Here is a 13,410-nt window from a genome sequence, read left to right as displayed (position 1 = left end):
TTCTATTAATTGCTTTTCAACATGTCTCCCTGTGTGCCATAAGTCTGCTTAAACAAAGCTGACTGGAGCTATTAAACAACGTAAAAGACTCTACTTTTCTATGCTGACACCATTTTTTTTTTTTTGTCTATTTTATGTCTTTCATTATTTTGTCTGTTAATTTATTGCTTTGTTATTCTATACATGTCTCACATACCACTTCTCTTCTTACTGGGACATGTTTTTGTTTTCCTCCATTGGCAATCTGTTTGGCCTCAGTGTTTTACTCAACTGCACACTGTTACTGTCTCCCTTGCAAATTGCTCTTGTTATTTGTCAACTGTTTTAAATAAGGCACCATCATCACATTACATAGTCTCAATATTTGATGACAATTGCTTTATTCTATTTCTGTGTTGTGCACTTATGTTGTTTTTTTTCTTTTCATATTTTTAGGTTTAACTCTTTAGCATTCCGATTAATCTGTCAAATGTAGTATTATTTACATTGTTTTGAATTAATCATGCATTATTTCAGTAGTATGATTGTTTATTTTTTAAAATGACATTGTAGGGTAGGTGTGAGAAACCAGATCTGGCCAGTTTGAACATAAAACAGGTAGAATGTTTGGGTCAGATATGGCCAGTTTGAACATAAAACAGGTAGAATGTTTGGGTCAGATATGGCCAGTTTAAATGCTAAAGGGTTAAATCAATATCATTCAGTCTGTTATGTATAGGACATTTCAATATACATTAATTATGAACTGCCGGGCTAATCTTTTGACTAAAAAGTCATAGTGATTTTTCTTTTTTAATGTCGGATAGTGTGTAAAGTGTGTCTTGTACAGTATATTGGATTTGGCCTAAACACAGTTCATCTTACTCTCACAACCACTATGATAAGATTCCACTACATTAGTGTCAACTTAAATCATAAAAACCATTTTCTAAATGTTTAAATATGTGAAATTCTGGCTTTTATATATAATAGTAGCTTCAAGTTTCACACTTCTGATTGTTCAAATAATTTATAAAATAAACAAACTTTATGTATTAAGTACCTTTATTCATTCCTTTGCGAGCACATTCAGTCACCAATACACACACACACACAAACAAATGTTTATGAAGGGTATACATATTTGGTGGAAATTTTTTGAGAGTAAACTATATAGCTGGATTTAGTCATACATACATTCCTTTCTGCATATTAAGACAATTTGCTTACTACTTTATGCTTACAGCCCTTTCAGATTTCTTGTGCATTATTTCCTCATAACAATTCTATATAGCTTTTCTCTGAACACTTTTGTTGTTAGAACCTCAAGAGTTAGGCTACAGAAAGGATTGTTGAAAACCATATTGATGACCTCATTCAAGTTCCTCCATAGATGCATAGCTTATCTCCTCCTACTTTTCGCATCCTCATACATGAACTTGATTTCCCTTATCAACCACTTATCCATGCCTAACTTTTTCATCACCCACCAGATCATAGCATGTTGGACCCTGTCAAAGGTCTTCACTAGGTCATCAAAGGCAAGGTATAGTTGTTTATTTTTTTGCCAAATACTTTTCCTGCAGCTCTCTCACAAAGAATATGGCATTGGTTGATCCCACATCCTTATACGAAACCAAATATGATACCCAATTGAAATTATTTTCCTTTGGTACTTCTACTAATGCTGTTTTGGTCCCTATGACAACTCCCTTGCCTTTGTAGTAGGTGACAATTGTTCTAACACATTAGTCATCAGTGTCCTCTTCAGTCTATTTAGATGAGATTCCAGTTCTCCAATCAACCATGAAACCTTAAATCTTTATGCTACCATACTAAAGAGAAGTGTAGCTCACTTAGTTTTATCATCCCTATTATCTTAACCCTTGTTCCTAATTTTATGTGGCTGGCTTGTCCATTAGGTTTACTGAAGCTGGCTCTTGTCTTATTTATACACTTTGCTTATTTTAAAAATTCTCCATCACTCTTTCAGTAAATACCTGTATCCCCAAATTATTGTGCAACCAATCTTTCCCAGTGCCATACTGATTTGTTTTCACCAATATTTTAAAATTCTTTGCACTTGCTATTCTTAGAGCTTTGCCTTAATCCTTGCAAAATAATTCCTCTCCCTTTTTCTTTGCTTCCATTTCCTTCATGTTGAACCGTTTCCTCTGCTTTCTCTACCATGCTCACTTGCAATACAGCAAGGCTCATGATACAACCCTAATCTGTTTTAGGGCTTGCAGTAGACTTTCTAATGAATAGCCCAGCTAACTTCAATTCTTCTGAATATATCTGGCTTCATACATCTAATTTGTATGTGTGCGTGTGTGTATGTGTGCTCAGTGGTTTCTATTCTAACAAAATAGAGGCCTCCACAAAGATTTGGTACTTTCTCTCCATATGAAATATTTCATGTACCTGTGTTTCTCCTGAAGATGTAGATTAGTTTAAAATAGAACAAATTTTCTTTACCAGACTACCAAACCAACAAGTATTCAGTTTGTTTTACTCAGGTGCTGTAAGAATGTGAAAAGGTAGCAATGTGTACATGAAAAGAATATTTTTTGGGGTTTTTTTTTGTTTTATATTTTGAGACAAGAAAATGTATCAAATAAAATTATAACTTGATATAATTTAGGAAATTTGTTGTTAGGTGGGTATCAATCGTAGAAAACCATGCCAAAACAGACAAAGCTTGATGTAGTCTTCTGACTTGTCAGTTCCTGTCAAACCGTCCTACCCATGCCAGCATAGACAAATGGACATTAAATGATAATGTTAATTTATGAAATCTGTTCTTGGAAATTTTCTTTTATCTACTATATTATATTAATATTGTTTAGACTGATGGCTTCATTTGTTTGGACAAACAAAATGAAAGCATGTAGTAGCGGACTCAGAAAAATGGCAGTCCTTGGTACTGCCACTTTATTTGAAAGCTGATGACTACAGTTACATTATAACTGTGTAGATTTCTTTCTTACTTGTTCTACCACATACAGTTCGCTGCTCTTCAGCAGTGGTAATACCTGTATATACATTCACCAGATTTAGCGATTTGCAGCCATCTCTTTTCCTGTGTTAGCACCCTCTTCAAGTCATGTTTGTAAATGTCCACATATAGCAGTGGGCTTCTATGGACTGGGATCTTTTGGTGAGCTTTCCATACATGGTCTAGTGTGTCCTTGCGTGACATGTGGTCCCCCCACAAGATTTCCAAATTCATTGTAGGCATTGAGGGTAAGGCAGTTTCTAAGCACATGAGCTTTGTCCACACTCTTGGAAAACTTGGTCATGCCAGTGGCAGCTTTGTCTATTGTGTTTTGGTTTGAGAGAAAGGGTTTGGGAAATTGATGCTCCTAGGTAGATGGAGAATTTGTCCCCCACTCACAGGATGAGATCACTGATATTGATGCTGGGGATTTCATTAACCTCCTGGCTTACAGTCTCTTGTTTAGTCTCCTGGTGGTGCTAAACTCTTAGCAAGCATGTGTGACTTCACTTCTTAGTTTCTTGAGATTCCACTATATGTCATAGGTTGAAGCAGTATCATAATCAGCAAAGATTATTTCTCTGATTAGAACCTGATACACATTGTCATTTTTAGGCTGTAATGACTGAAGAGTTTGTTGATGGACCTAATACGTCAAAACACTCTACCAGTTTACAGAAAATTCTCCCAAAACATCAGGATAATATAGACTTACTTCACTTTGTATAGAGAAGAGCTTTTAAAATTATCTTTGAAATTGCATTGTCCACTGGCTGCTACCATGGAAAGAAGTGATATTGTTTACTTCTCATGGCATCAAATTTTCTCACAAAATCAAAAGACTTAAGTCACTGAGGGCAACATAAATGGGTTGTCTGTGTTGCCAGTTCTTCTGTTTCTGCCTGAGAAAGACTATATCAGTTAATGGTCTCTCTTCTTTGAAGCCACTCTGAAACCTCTTTACAACTTCTTGATTGAAAGTCTTGTTGATGATTTTGAGCAGAGATACATCTCTCTGATTGTTTCAGTTGCATTAGTCCCTATTTTTCTTGTACAGTGTGATGTGTATCACATGCAACTTTGGCAACTTAGCTCTGCTCTCACCAGCAGCACAATAGCTTGTGAAGATGATTCACTAGCACTGGCTTCCAGACTGGATTAGTTCTGCTGTGATGACTGCTTGGTAGCTTGCTGTGAGCAAGATGATGACCTTATGTATTTCACCTTTTGTTGGAGCTAGGCTCTTCTCTTTTATGATAGGCAGGGTTGGGATCCTGGCAAAACCAAAATCAACCATTCAGTTGGTGGAGTATGATTTGACAGTCTTTTGTCTCTACTTCTGCATCAACTTGGCATGGACTTTGATAGCTGTATTCTCAGACTCCATACATTCCTTGCATAATTGCTACTGTCAGTACAAGACTGAATGTTCTGACAAATTTTACCACTAACCACTTGCACAGCATCTAACTGTTCTTGCCATTGCAGTGGTGTTCTTTTCTGCTGGGTCTTGCAAATTGACTAAAGTTTGCCTAAGACAGGTTGTATTCAGACTAATGATTTCTCCCTCTTCTCAACGTATGATGTAACCATGTTACAGTGAAGATGAATTACTACCTCTCTATAGATGTGACTGTTTCCTTTGAAGGCTCATTCCATTTGGTCATTGAGTTTTGTGTGAAGTTCTGAGTTTGTTACCCTTATGGTGTTATGTGGGCATTGTTTCTGCTGGGTGTGGTGGAGCTTTGAGTTTAATCAGATTTTACAGCACATTGTGTTGCAGATGGCATAGTGAAAGCTAAATGTGAGAAGCACACTCTTGATGGCAGCTCACCCCAGTAATGTCATTGTCTGGACCTTCGATATCAACAGGAGAGCTCCATGAAGTGGGTGAGGGTGTCTTGAAGAAATGTGTTGGCAATGCACAGTTTTGTAGGAGCAGAACCCCAGCAATTTCTGGCTTTTTTTTTCTTTGCCAGTGCCAAAGTATCCCAGAAAAAAATTAGTTAAGAGTTGTGGTACAATCTGATTCTAGATTTGAAATTATATTGCTGAATGATGTTGGATTCTGGTATCTTGCTGCTGACAGTGCTGAGATCTTCATAAAACTGTTCTTTTGTTTCTTGAGGAGCATAAATATTGAAAATGATTAGATGATAATGCTGAAAGGCAGAAGGAAACATGTTCTCTGGAATATTGGAAGGAGGAACTATTATGAGCAGCAGGCTATTTCTGACAGCAAAACCAATGTCATGCAGGTGGGGTTTTTCAGAGAATCTGCCTTGCCAGAAACCAATCCACTAGTCTCTTGTACTGCTTCTTTGATTAGCTGTGGGGTGTTATGCTGGGGAAGAGACCAAGAGAAAGTGAGAAGGTAGTGGTAAGTGGAAGGAGGAAAAAGAGAACTATATATATAATCATCATAATTGTTTAACATCTGCCTTGCTTGTTGGCATGGGTTGGGCAGTTTGACAGCAGCCAACCAGGTAGAAGACTACACTAGGCTACTGTGTCTGTTTTGGCATGGTTTTTACGACTGAATGCCTTTCCTAACACTAACCACCCTACAAAGTAGACTGAGTGCTTTTTACATGGCACCATCACAGGCAAGGTCAATTTTGGCATGGTTTTTACAGCTGGATGCCCTTCCAAATGTCAACACATTTCACAATGTGGACTGGATGCTTTTTACTTGACATTGGCAGGATCACCAAATAACTTGCAAGACTATCAGATGTTGTTATATGTTGCTGGTCGCAATGCACTTTGCATTGTTTTAGCTTTTGAATGATGCCACTCCGCTGGCTTAGTGTGCAGGCCATCATTCATCCCTGGTTGGAAGGCTGTTCCATCGTAGGGCTTACACATTTACAGTTGTGTGGACTGGAGCACTGTGAAACGAAGTGTCTTGCTCAAGAACACAACATACTGCCTGGTCTGAGAATTGAACCCATGATCCAGTGATTTTGAGTGCAACACCCTGATCACTGGCCACATGCCTACACACACACACACACACACACACACACACACACACACACACACACACACACACACACACACAGTTCTAATTATCTTCTATATATATATGATAATCCAAAACATGTTCAGCATTGTGCAATTTATGTACAGCTCCTAATGACATTCCAGCTATTTTCCTGACCTTTCTGATCCTATTTATTCACCTTCAATAGTAACAACTTCATTACAAGCCAACAAAGGATACCTCTATGTGGTCTCTGGAATCACTAGAAATAAGTCAATTTCCAGTTTCTTCAGCTCAGAATTGATAAATGTTTTCCTAATCTTTTTGATTTGTAGGTCATCAAAGAGGCCAGGACACACGGTCCTAACATTCCAAGTGGCTAGTTCTATGATTGCTGGTTTATTCTTTGTTCTCTGTGTTTTGTGAGGTTTGTTTAGTGATAAATTCTAAGCACCAAGCACCCACTGAAGCAGCAGACAATGGTGGATCAGCAGATTATTGACCAGAGGATGTCTGGATTGAGGTGGGCAGTAGCTGATTGGTGACGTGATGAGCACTCCCACTCTCAGAAACAAGCTCTAGTACATGTACCTACTACCAATCTGGTTAGATTTATTACTCATAACTGCTGCCTCTTCATTGATTTTGCTACTTTGCAATAGCATCTGTGAGACCTCTCTGGAGTCTGGACCTCGATGATGATTGTAGTGATCCTGAGTTGCCTAGATGTGGAGTCCCTCTTCACCTGGCAGATGTGATCCAAAGAAATGCTAAAACAGTACATTTCCTATTTGACATAGCTATCAGAGATGTTATAAGTTGGCATAGTATACCATCCAACTACATTTGGGAGTCTATTTGGGAATTTTTTATTTGGATATACTTTGTAGGATAACTATCAACCATGTCTCACAAACCCAGCACACTTATCTAGTTATAGTAGCGTCTCTCACCTTATTTTCTCCCCAGGCCCCACTTTAACTTTTCAGAAAAATGATGTATGCCCCACCAGTGGTTGGAAAAAAGTTTTATTTTTAATATTTCACAACCATATACTTTCCTTAAAGAAATATCCACACAAGATCATTAGAATAGCACTATATTATTGCAAACAGTTTTCAGGCAGTATGCTTGGCTGGAGGGATTGGTTTGGTTAGGCTGAGTATAGGTGTAGTAGGTTTTCTGTGAAAAAAAGATTTTCACGGTTCCATATTTCACTTTAAAAGAAAAAAAAAGGATCCCATGCCTCACAACAATCTTCCCAAGCCCCACTAGTGGTAGCCTATGCCCTACATTAGGAATCACTGAGTTATAGCATAGGATACTTACTTGCACCAGTTTTGGTTGAAACCGGTGTACTGAGTGGTGCTGCTATAGACACTTTTATATAGGAGAGGCAATGAGTTCACTTGCACCCTTTCAGCTGTTCATATTAATGTCTAATGTGATACACTATGGACAGTATTTTTTCTTTGAAATATAATCACTAAAATGTGTGGAAACTGGCAGTGGTCTGTCTGTATTGGCAGGAGTCAATTTGAAGGCCTTTTCTGAACTGTTACAATGCTTACTTACATAAGTTTGCTTTTCTATTTCTGTTTCATCATTCTATTAGGATTTTGTGTGTGTGTTTTATCTTTATTACAACATAGAGCCTTCCTCGGGTTCCAATGTTAAGTTGTAATATTTTTGCTTTTCTTCTGGAAGTGTTGCTGATGCAAGTGAAATGGATTGAAAAACATTGATGTGCTTGACTTACTGAATGACTGAAACTTTATCTTTTTAATTATAACAAGCATTTATAACTATAACAGACAATAATTTTTGTTCAGTTTTAGAGCATGTTTTGTTGGTCGTTCTTAAGACACATCATGTTGGCAAAGACTTATATTGCCTGTGAAGAGATAAGATTTTTCTTTTTTGTTACTCTTTCTTTTTATCTCAGTGGGTTGAGTGCTTTTTAAAAAAATTTTAATATTTTACATTTAGTTGTTTTTATTTCTGTTACTAATTATGAAGCGGTCGAAGAACGTAGAGTATATTTATCACCAATAACTGCATTTGAAGCTGAAAACTTTTGATGCTTATTTTGGGTAATATTTTCTGATTATTTTATGCACCTATTTTGAATGTTTTAAACTTGAGCAAAAAATTCACTTTGAGACATTTTAGATAGCGAAAATTCCAGTTTAGTTGTAGTCATTGTTATTAGATGAAACATAATGGTCTGTTTGCCTTGATAAAGTAGATTCAATTCTGCTTAAATTTTTAGTGTTTTGTGCTAGAAAAATACAAAGGGCATCAAAAGCAACTACTTGTGGCTAAAATTTTAGCACCATCTTGTACTACAATGGAAAAAGAATTATGCCAAATTATTTGTGAAAAGATATGTGTGCCATTTTAATTTTAACATAAAAGAAATAGAAATATTGCACTGGATGTGTGCAAATAACTTTTAGAGGGCAGTTTCTAATGACCAATGAGTACAAGAGTTGGTTAGTTTTACTCTTTTTTTTTTATATATATGTATAGTAGAAACAATGGAAGATAGAGTATACCAGAAACTTTATCACAATGCTCGTTTTGACACATCCTGCATTGCTCCCTCACGGATGGGAAACTAGACAATGAATTATGGTGCATCCCACGGTGCAGAAGCATCTTTTCAGGTGATGTAATACAGTTTCTCGTTACATAAGTAATGTTTTGCTCTTAATCTTAACTTGAGCATGTTGATGATAGTGGTCATATGAAATAAAATTATATATCTATATATAATTAGAAGAAAAAATTGGATTAAAAAGTCCTGGCAGTTATCAATAAAGCACTCAGTATTAAAAGAATTTGGTTATGAATGTTCAACAATCAGATACCAGTAAATGTTAGTAGAATACATATCCCAGGTAAATCCAAATATCCTTTTGCAGAATTTTGAGAAATTCAGAGTATTTAACAACAAAAAATATGTATAGAGAAAAATGTATCAATTTACATTTGAGCCAACAAAATTGCTGTCATTTATTTATAAGAATTGTTTGCAATAGATATGTGCATGGAATATGTTGTGAAGGATTTTGTTGTTTTGAATTGAGAATGGCATCTGTCTTACGAAAGAAATGAACTTAGATCTTCACTGGCAGTCTGCCCATAAAAGACAATAGAACCACCACTATATTATATCTAATGTTGCTGCCACTCATAACATCTGCATGTTGCTAATGTGGAAATAGAAGAAAAGAAAGAAAAAGAGAGCCACTACATAACTATGTTGCTAACTTCAATATAATCACAGTGAGTTAAACTGGTTTAAAATATTTGCCCACTTTTAGATTTATGATGGACCTAAGATGGATTCCTTAATGTATGATAAATTTCATTTGTGTATCCAAACAACATATTGGAAATACTATCATTTTCAACAAAGTGCAATTCCTAGAAAAGTGTTACCTGTACTAGTTTTTAATCCCTGTCCTAGAATAACCTTGATAGTTGCTCTTGACAATTTTGTTTATGAAATGATATATAGTTATAGAAGCCTTCCTTTTCAGTAACAGCTTCCTTTCATATTGATAATTCAGCTTTAATCCTCTTATACTACTTAGATGTTTTTTTAGAGCTACAATATTTGCGATGATTTATTGATTTGATAAATCTTGTCTCTTGTTATAGAAACATACAAAAAACAATACTTTAAAGTTGAACCCTAATCTTGTTTATCTCTTGTAATTTGTAAACCTGTAAAGTTTCCAGGTTATATATTTTTAAAAGTAGTGCTTGCAATGGTTTTTATAGTAACAAGAACAAAGTGCTGAAATGGCTCATAGTCTAATTTTAAAGTAATTAGGAAGAACAAAATGAAAGCCTAGAGTAATAGATGACCGTGTCTGTTGAATGTCAGAGAAAATACCTTGTGGCATTTTGTTATGTACCTTCATGTTCTAAGTTGAATCTTTGTCCTAGTCACCGTGTTAAAATATCACCAGCTAAAAACTGGTGTTGATATAATCAGATACAGGAAAACAAAACTGTTTCTCAGAATGATCACAAATCAGTGAATGAAACCAGTAAAAGAACTGTTATTGTTCTCTTATCTAAAATATGAGGCTTTCTAGTTTTAATTTGTTTTATTTTTATGAGATGTAAGTACTATTTAACACAAACATGTCAACTTTCTTACTGATCTTGCATAGCCTCCTAATGAAGGCAAAATTTTTCAAGTTCTATTTAAGCTTAAGTTTAGGATCTTTCACAGACTGAAAGAAAATCAGGTTAGGTTCATTGTTCTTTTTTTATGTGTAGATTGTAAACTAAATGCTTTTTTCTAAATTCCTTAAAGTAAAATTTTAGAAACTGTTTTTATTAAATGTTGGACCACAAACCTAACAAAGGAAAGATATTTACTTTTAGGATAAAAATTAATACCTGAAGTTTGTACCTAATTTAATTTACCCATAGTTGTTTCTGTAAATTAAATTCCATTTAATTTGTAGAAATATTTGTGTTTGTTGCTTTTGTTCTTTGAAAATAAAATTGATGTCATTAAGGTGAGAAGACCAACTGATTTTTCTTTTCTAAAACTATGTATACATGCATATATGACAGATCTGCAGACAAACTCACATAAACAGCTATCTCTTGCCTTCGCATCCCCTCTCTCCAAAACTTTTCTTTTACCTACACTCTGTGACATTCACCCATAACCCTCCCCTCTCTCTCTCTCTCTCTCTCTCTCACACACACACACATACACACACACACACACACACACTTACTTGCATAATGTCTGCAAACCTTTACTCATTCTTACTTTTGCTTAGGTTTACACATAAGTTTAAGCTCTAGTATGATAGGGTATATTGGTAATCAGAGCAATGCTGGTGATTAGAAGTAATAGTTGATTGCTACTAGTTGATTGTTTTAGAGAGTAAAATCTGAAACTCCTCTCTAGGCTGCACATGTTTGTATTTCATGTTAATAGGGACTCTTATGTCACATTGTTGGTTTCCTTTTTTACATTGTCAGTGGGGCTGTATCTAAATACTAATCTTCTCTTAATTTTAGTGGTGGTAAAACTACTGCAAAAGGCTTCCCTAGAGAGACTTCAGATTCTTCTGACAAAGTACAGAAAAGCAGGAAACGATTTAACAAAGAAACTATTGAGGAATCTGCTTCTGAGTCAGAATTTTTTGTGGCTGCACATGCTTACAAGAACCCTATAGACAGTGGTGGCTTTGGTGCAAAACCCAAACGAATTAAGTCAAAAATTCCTGTTCGTACCACTAAAGTAGATAATCCTTTGCCTATTCAGTTAGAGAGCTCAGAGAGCCTCCCACAACCAAGTGGATCAGGATCAGCTGTGGATTCTAGTTATTCTAAAGCTATAAAAAAACAAGGATCACGAAAGAATTTGCGTTCTGGTTCCCATTCAGAAATTTTGCCCACTTCAAGCATTCGACTTGATAATCAGGTAAAAAGCCGAGGGAAAAGGAAACAGACCAAAAAGAGAGAGAGCAACCCAACGTCTTTAACAAGTGAACTTCACTTGAACAACGCTGGTCCATCAGGTACAATAATTGCAGCTGTTACTACTGAAGAAGACAGTTTGGCAGCTGCAGCCGAAGTCCGCCCAATACCTTCTAAAAAGATCAGGACTTGTATTCAAGATCTGAACAGTGGAAAAGAAGCTTCTCTATTAAAAGCATCATCTAAGAAAACAAGGAGTGGAGTGCCAAACAGATCATCTACTTCAAGAAGTGGGGTAAACAGGTTGGACAACGTCCAGTCAGGTCTCAAAGCCAAAAAGACGGGATCCTGTGCTAGCAGTAGGTGAGTTTTCCGTTTATTTGAACTCTTCTCAACACTGGTTCCTCTCTTCACTTAAATGCAATGTAAGATATTTCTTTGCTGTATTATGTTTTCGTTTTCATATCTGTTTGTGTTGTAGTTTTGATTATCCAACAGGCTGAAGGATTTGATTTGTTTATTTTGGAATAAACTAGCTATAATTATTATTTTTTTATCATCTGTACGTCTGTGGAAAATGCTCATGTTTGTTAACCTACATGAGCATTGTTTTCTCAGTTGTAAAATTATGTGAATTCCAATTATTTTGAATTGTATAACACTTTTCATAGTTGAATTCCTCATGTTTTGTGCAGTTGCTATATTTCTCCTGTTGTAATGGACTGTTTTATATTTCTCCTGTTGTAATGGACTGTTTTATATTAGAAGGTTAAATTATTTTGACATTTATTGAATTGGTGTCTAGACATTCTAAGATATCATTAATATTTTTCAAGGTTCAAATCTTGAATAAATTTCCAATTTAGCAAACTCAAATTATGGTTATTTCTCCTTTATTTACTTGTTTGTTTTATTCATGTCTATCAAGTAACACATTACATTTAATACAATCTTGTTAATTTTTGCCTTCATTAATGTTTTGTTAAGTTTATATGATATATGAATATTGTGAAGATATATTACTCTCTCTCTTTGAATATGCATTAATCTAATTAACCAGTAAATAACTATATGTAACATAAACTATATATTTCCCTTTGTGAACAAGACACACTCCCAGGCCAATGTAGACTCTGTTCAAATGCTAGACATTACAGACTCTTATTGAAGAGTACATCACAAAACTTGAGTTCTGTGTTCAGAGCTTGAAACTATTTTTAGCTTTTAGCAGCTACCCCATACAACATACTCATATAAATGTATATTTTACATCATACAGTTGGTTTCACACCTACCATAGTGTACTTGACACATGTAGATGGATGGGCCACATGCATTTAACATTGCCTCCAATAGAAGACTATGTACTGGATAGGTAACACTTCACAACATTCTCTGAGTCCCCAATTTCTTTGTGCTCAAATATGTCATATTTGTATGTCTTATTCTCTAAACTTAACTCTATACTACATTGTTTTAATGTTTCATCTTCATAAACTCACTGCCTAGATCCATACTAAACATTTTAGTTCTCCTATAGAACTTAATTTTTGTTTTTACCTCTCTAAAACAATACAAATTAAATGTTAACCCCATTAACTTTGCTCTGTTATTTCTGTCTCCCCAGTGTAGCGATTTGAATACATTTTGTTTGTTTGAATGAAGCAGGAAGGAAAATGTTTACATAAATCTGTTATTATATTTTAAAGTGTTTATGATATATCAATGTGGTTGGACAAGAAGAGCTTTGTTTTATTAGAGAGCAGACACAGTGTGAGCCATATATGGTGCTCCTCACTTTCATTTTAAGTTGCTTTTATTGTTGTCCTTTGTCTCACTGTATAGGTTTATGGATGCATATATGTGTGTGTATAGATTTATGGATGTTGTGTATACATGTGCAATGTGTACTGCTTTGAATAGATTTTAGTTGAGATCATGCAATGCAGGCATGTCTGGCATCATGATGGATCTTTTAAGACTT

General features: G+C 35.3%; 1 protein-coding gene across 22 annotated transcripts in view; it reads left to right on the top strand.

Annotated features, from left to right (window-relative positions):
* LOC106882225 (E3 ubiquitin-protein ligase TRIP12) overlaps window positions 1-13,410 on the top strand; it is a 135,675-nt gene that overhangs the window by 55,102 nt on the left and 67,163 nt on the right. For 10 of the 22 annotated variants that reach the window (XM_089341693.1, XM_089341695.1, XM_089341688.1 and 7 more), the window contains one exon: window positions 11,025-11,789. The exons of 7 other annotated variants lie outside the window; for them this stretch is intronic. In XM_089341693.1, the coding sequence (XP_089197819.1) occupies window positions 11,025-11,789 (765 nt within the window). Of the gene's footprint in view, window positions 1-1,472; window positions 1,526-11,024; window positions 11,790-13,410 lie in introns of all 22 variants that reach the window. 5 more of the 22 variants (XM_089341707.1, XM_089341708.1, XM_089341709.1 and 2 more) reach the window with 1 other exon arrangement.

This window comes from Octopus bimaculoides, chromosome 25, assembly GCF_046866305.1.
Source record: "Octopus bimaculoides isolate indiv1 chromosome 25, ASM4686630v1, whole genome shotgun sequence".
In the NCBI taxonomy this organism is placed as follows: Eukaryota; Metazoa; Mollusca; class Cephalopoda; order Octopoda; family Octopodidae; genus Octopus; species Octopus bimaculoides.
Note: the sequence above shows the minus strand (reverse complement) of the source record. Positions and strands in the feature narration are given on the sequence as shown.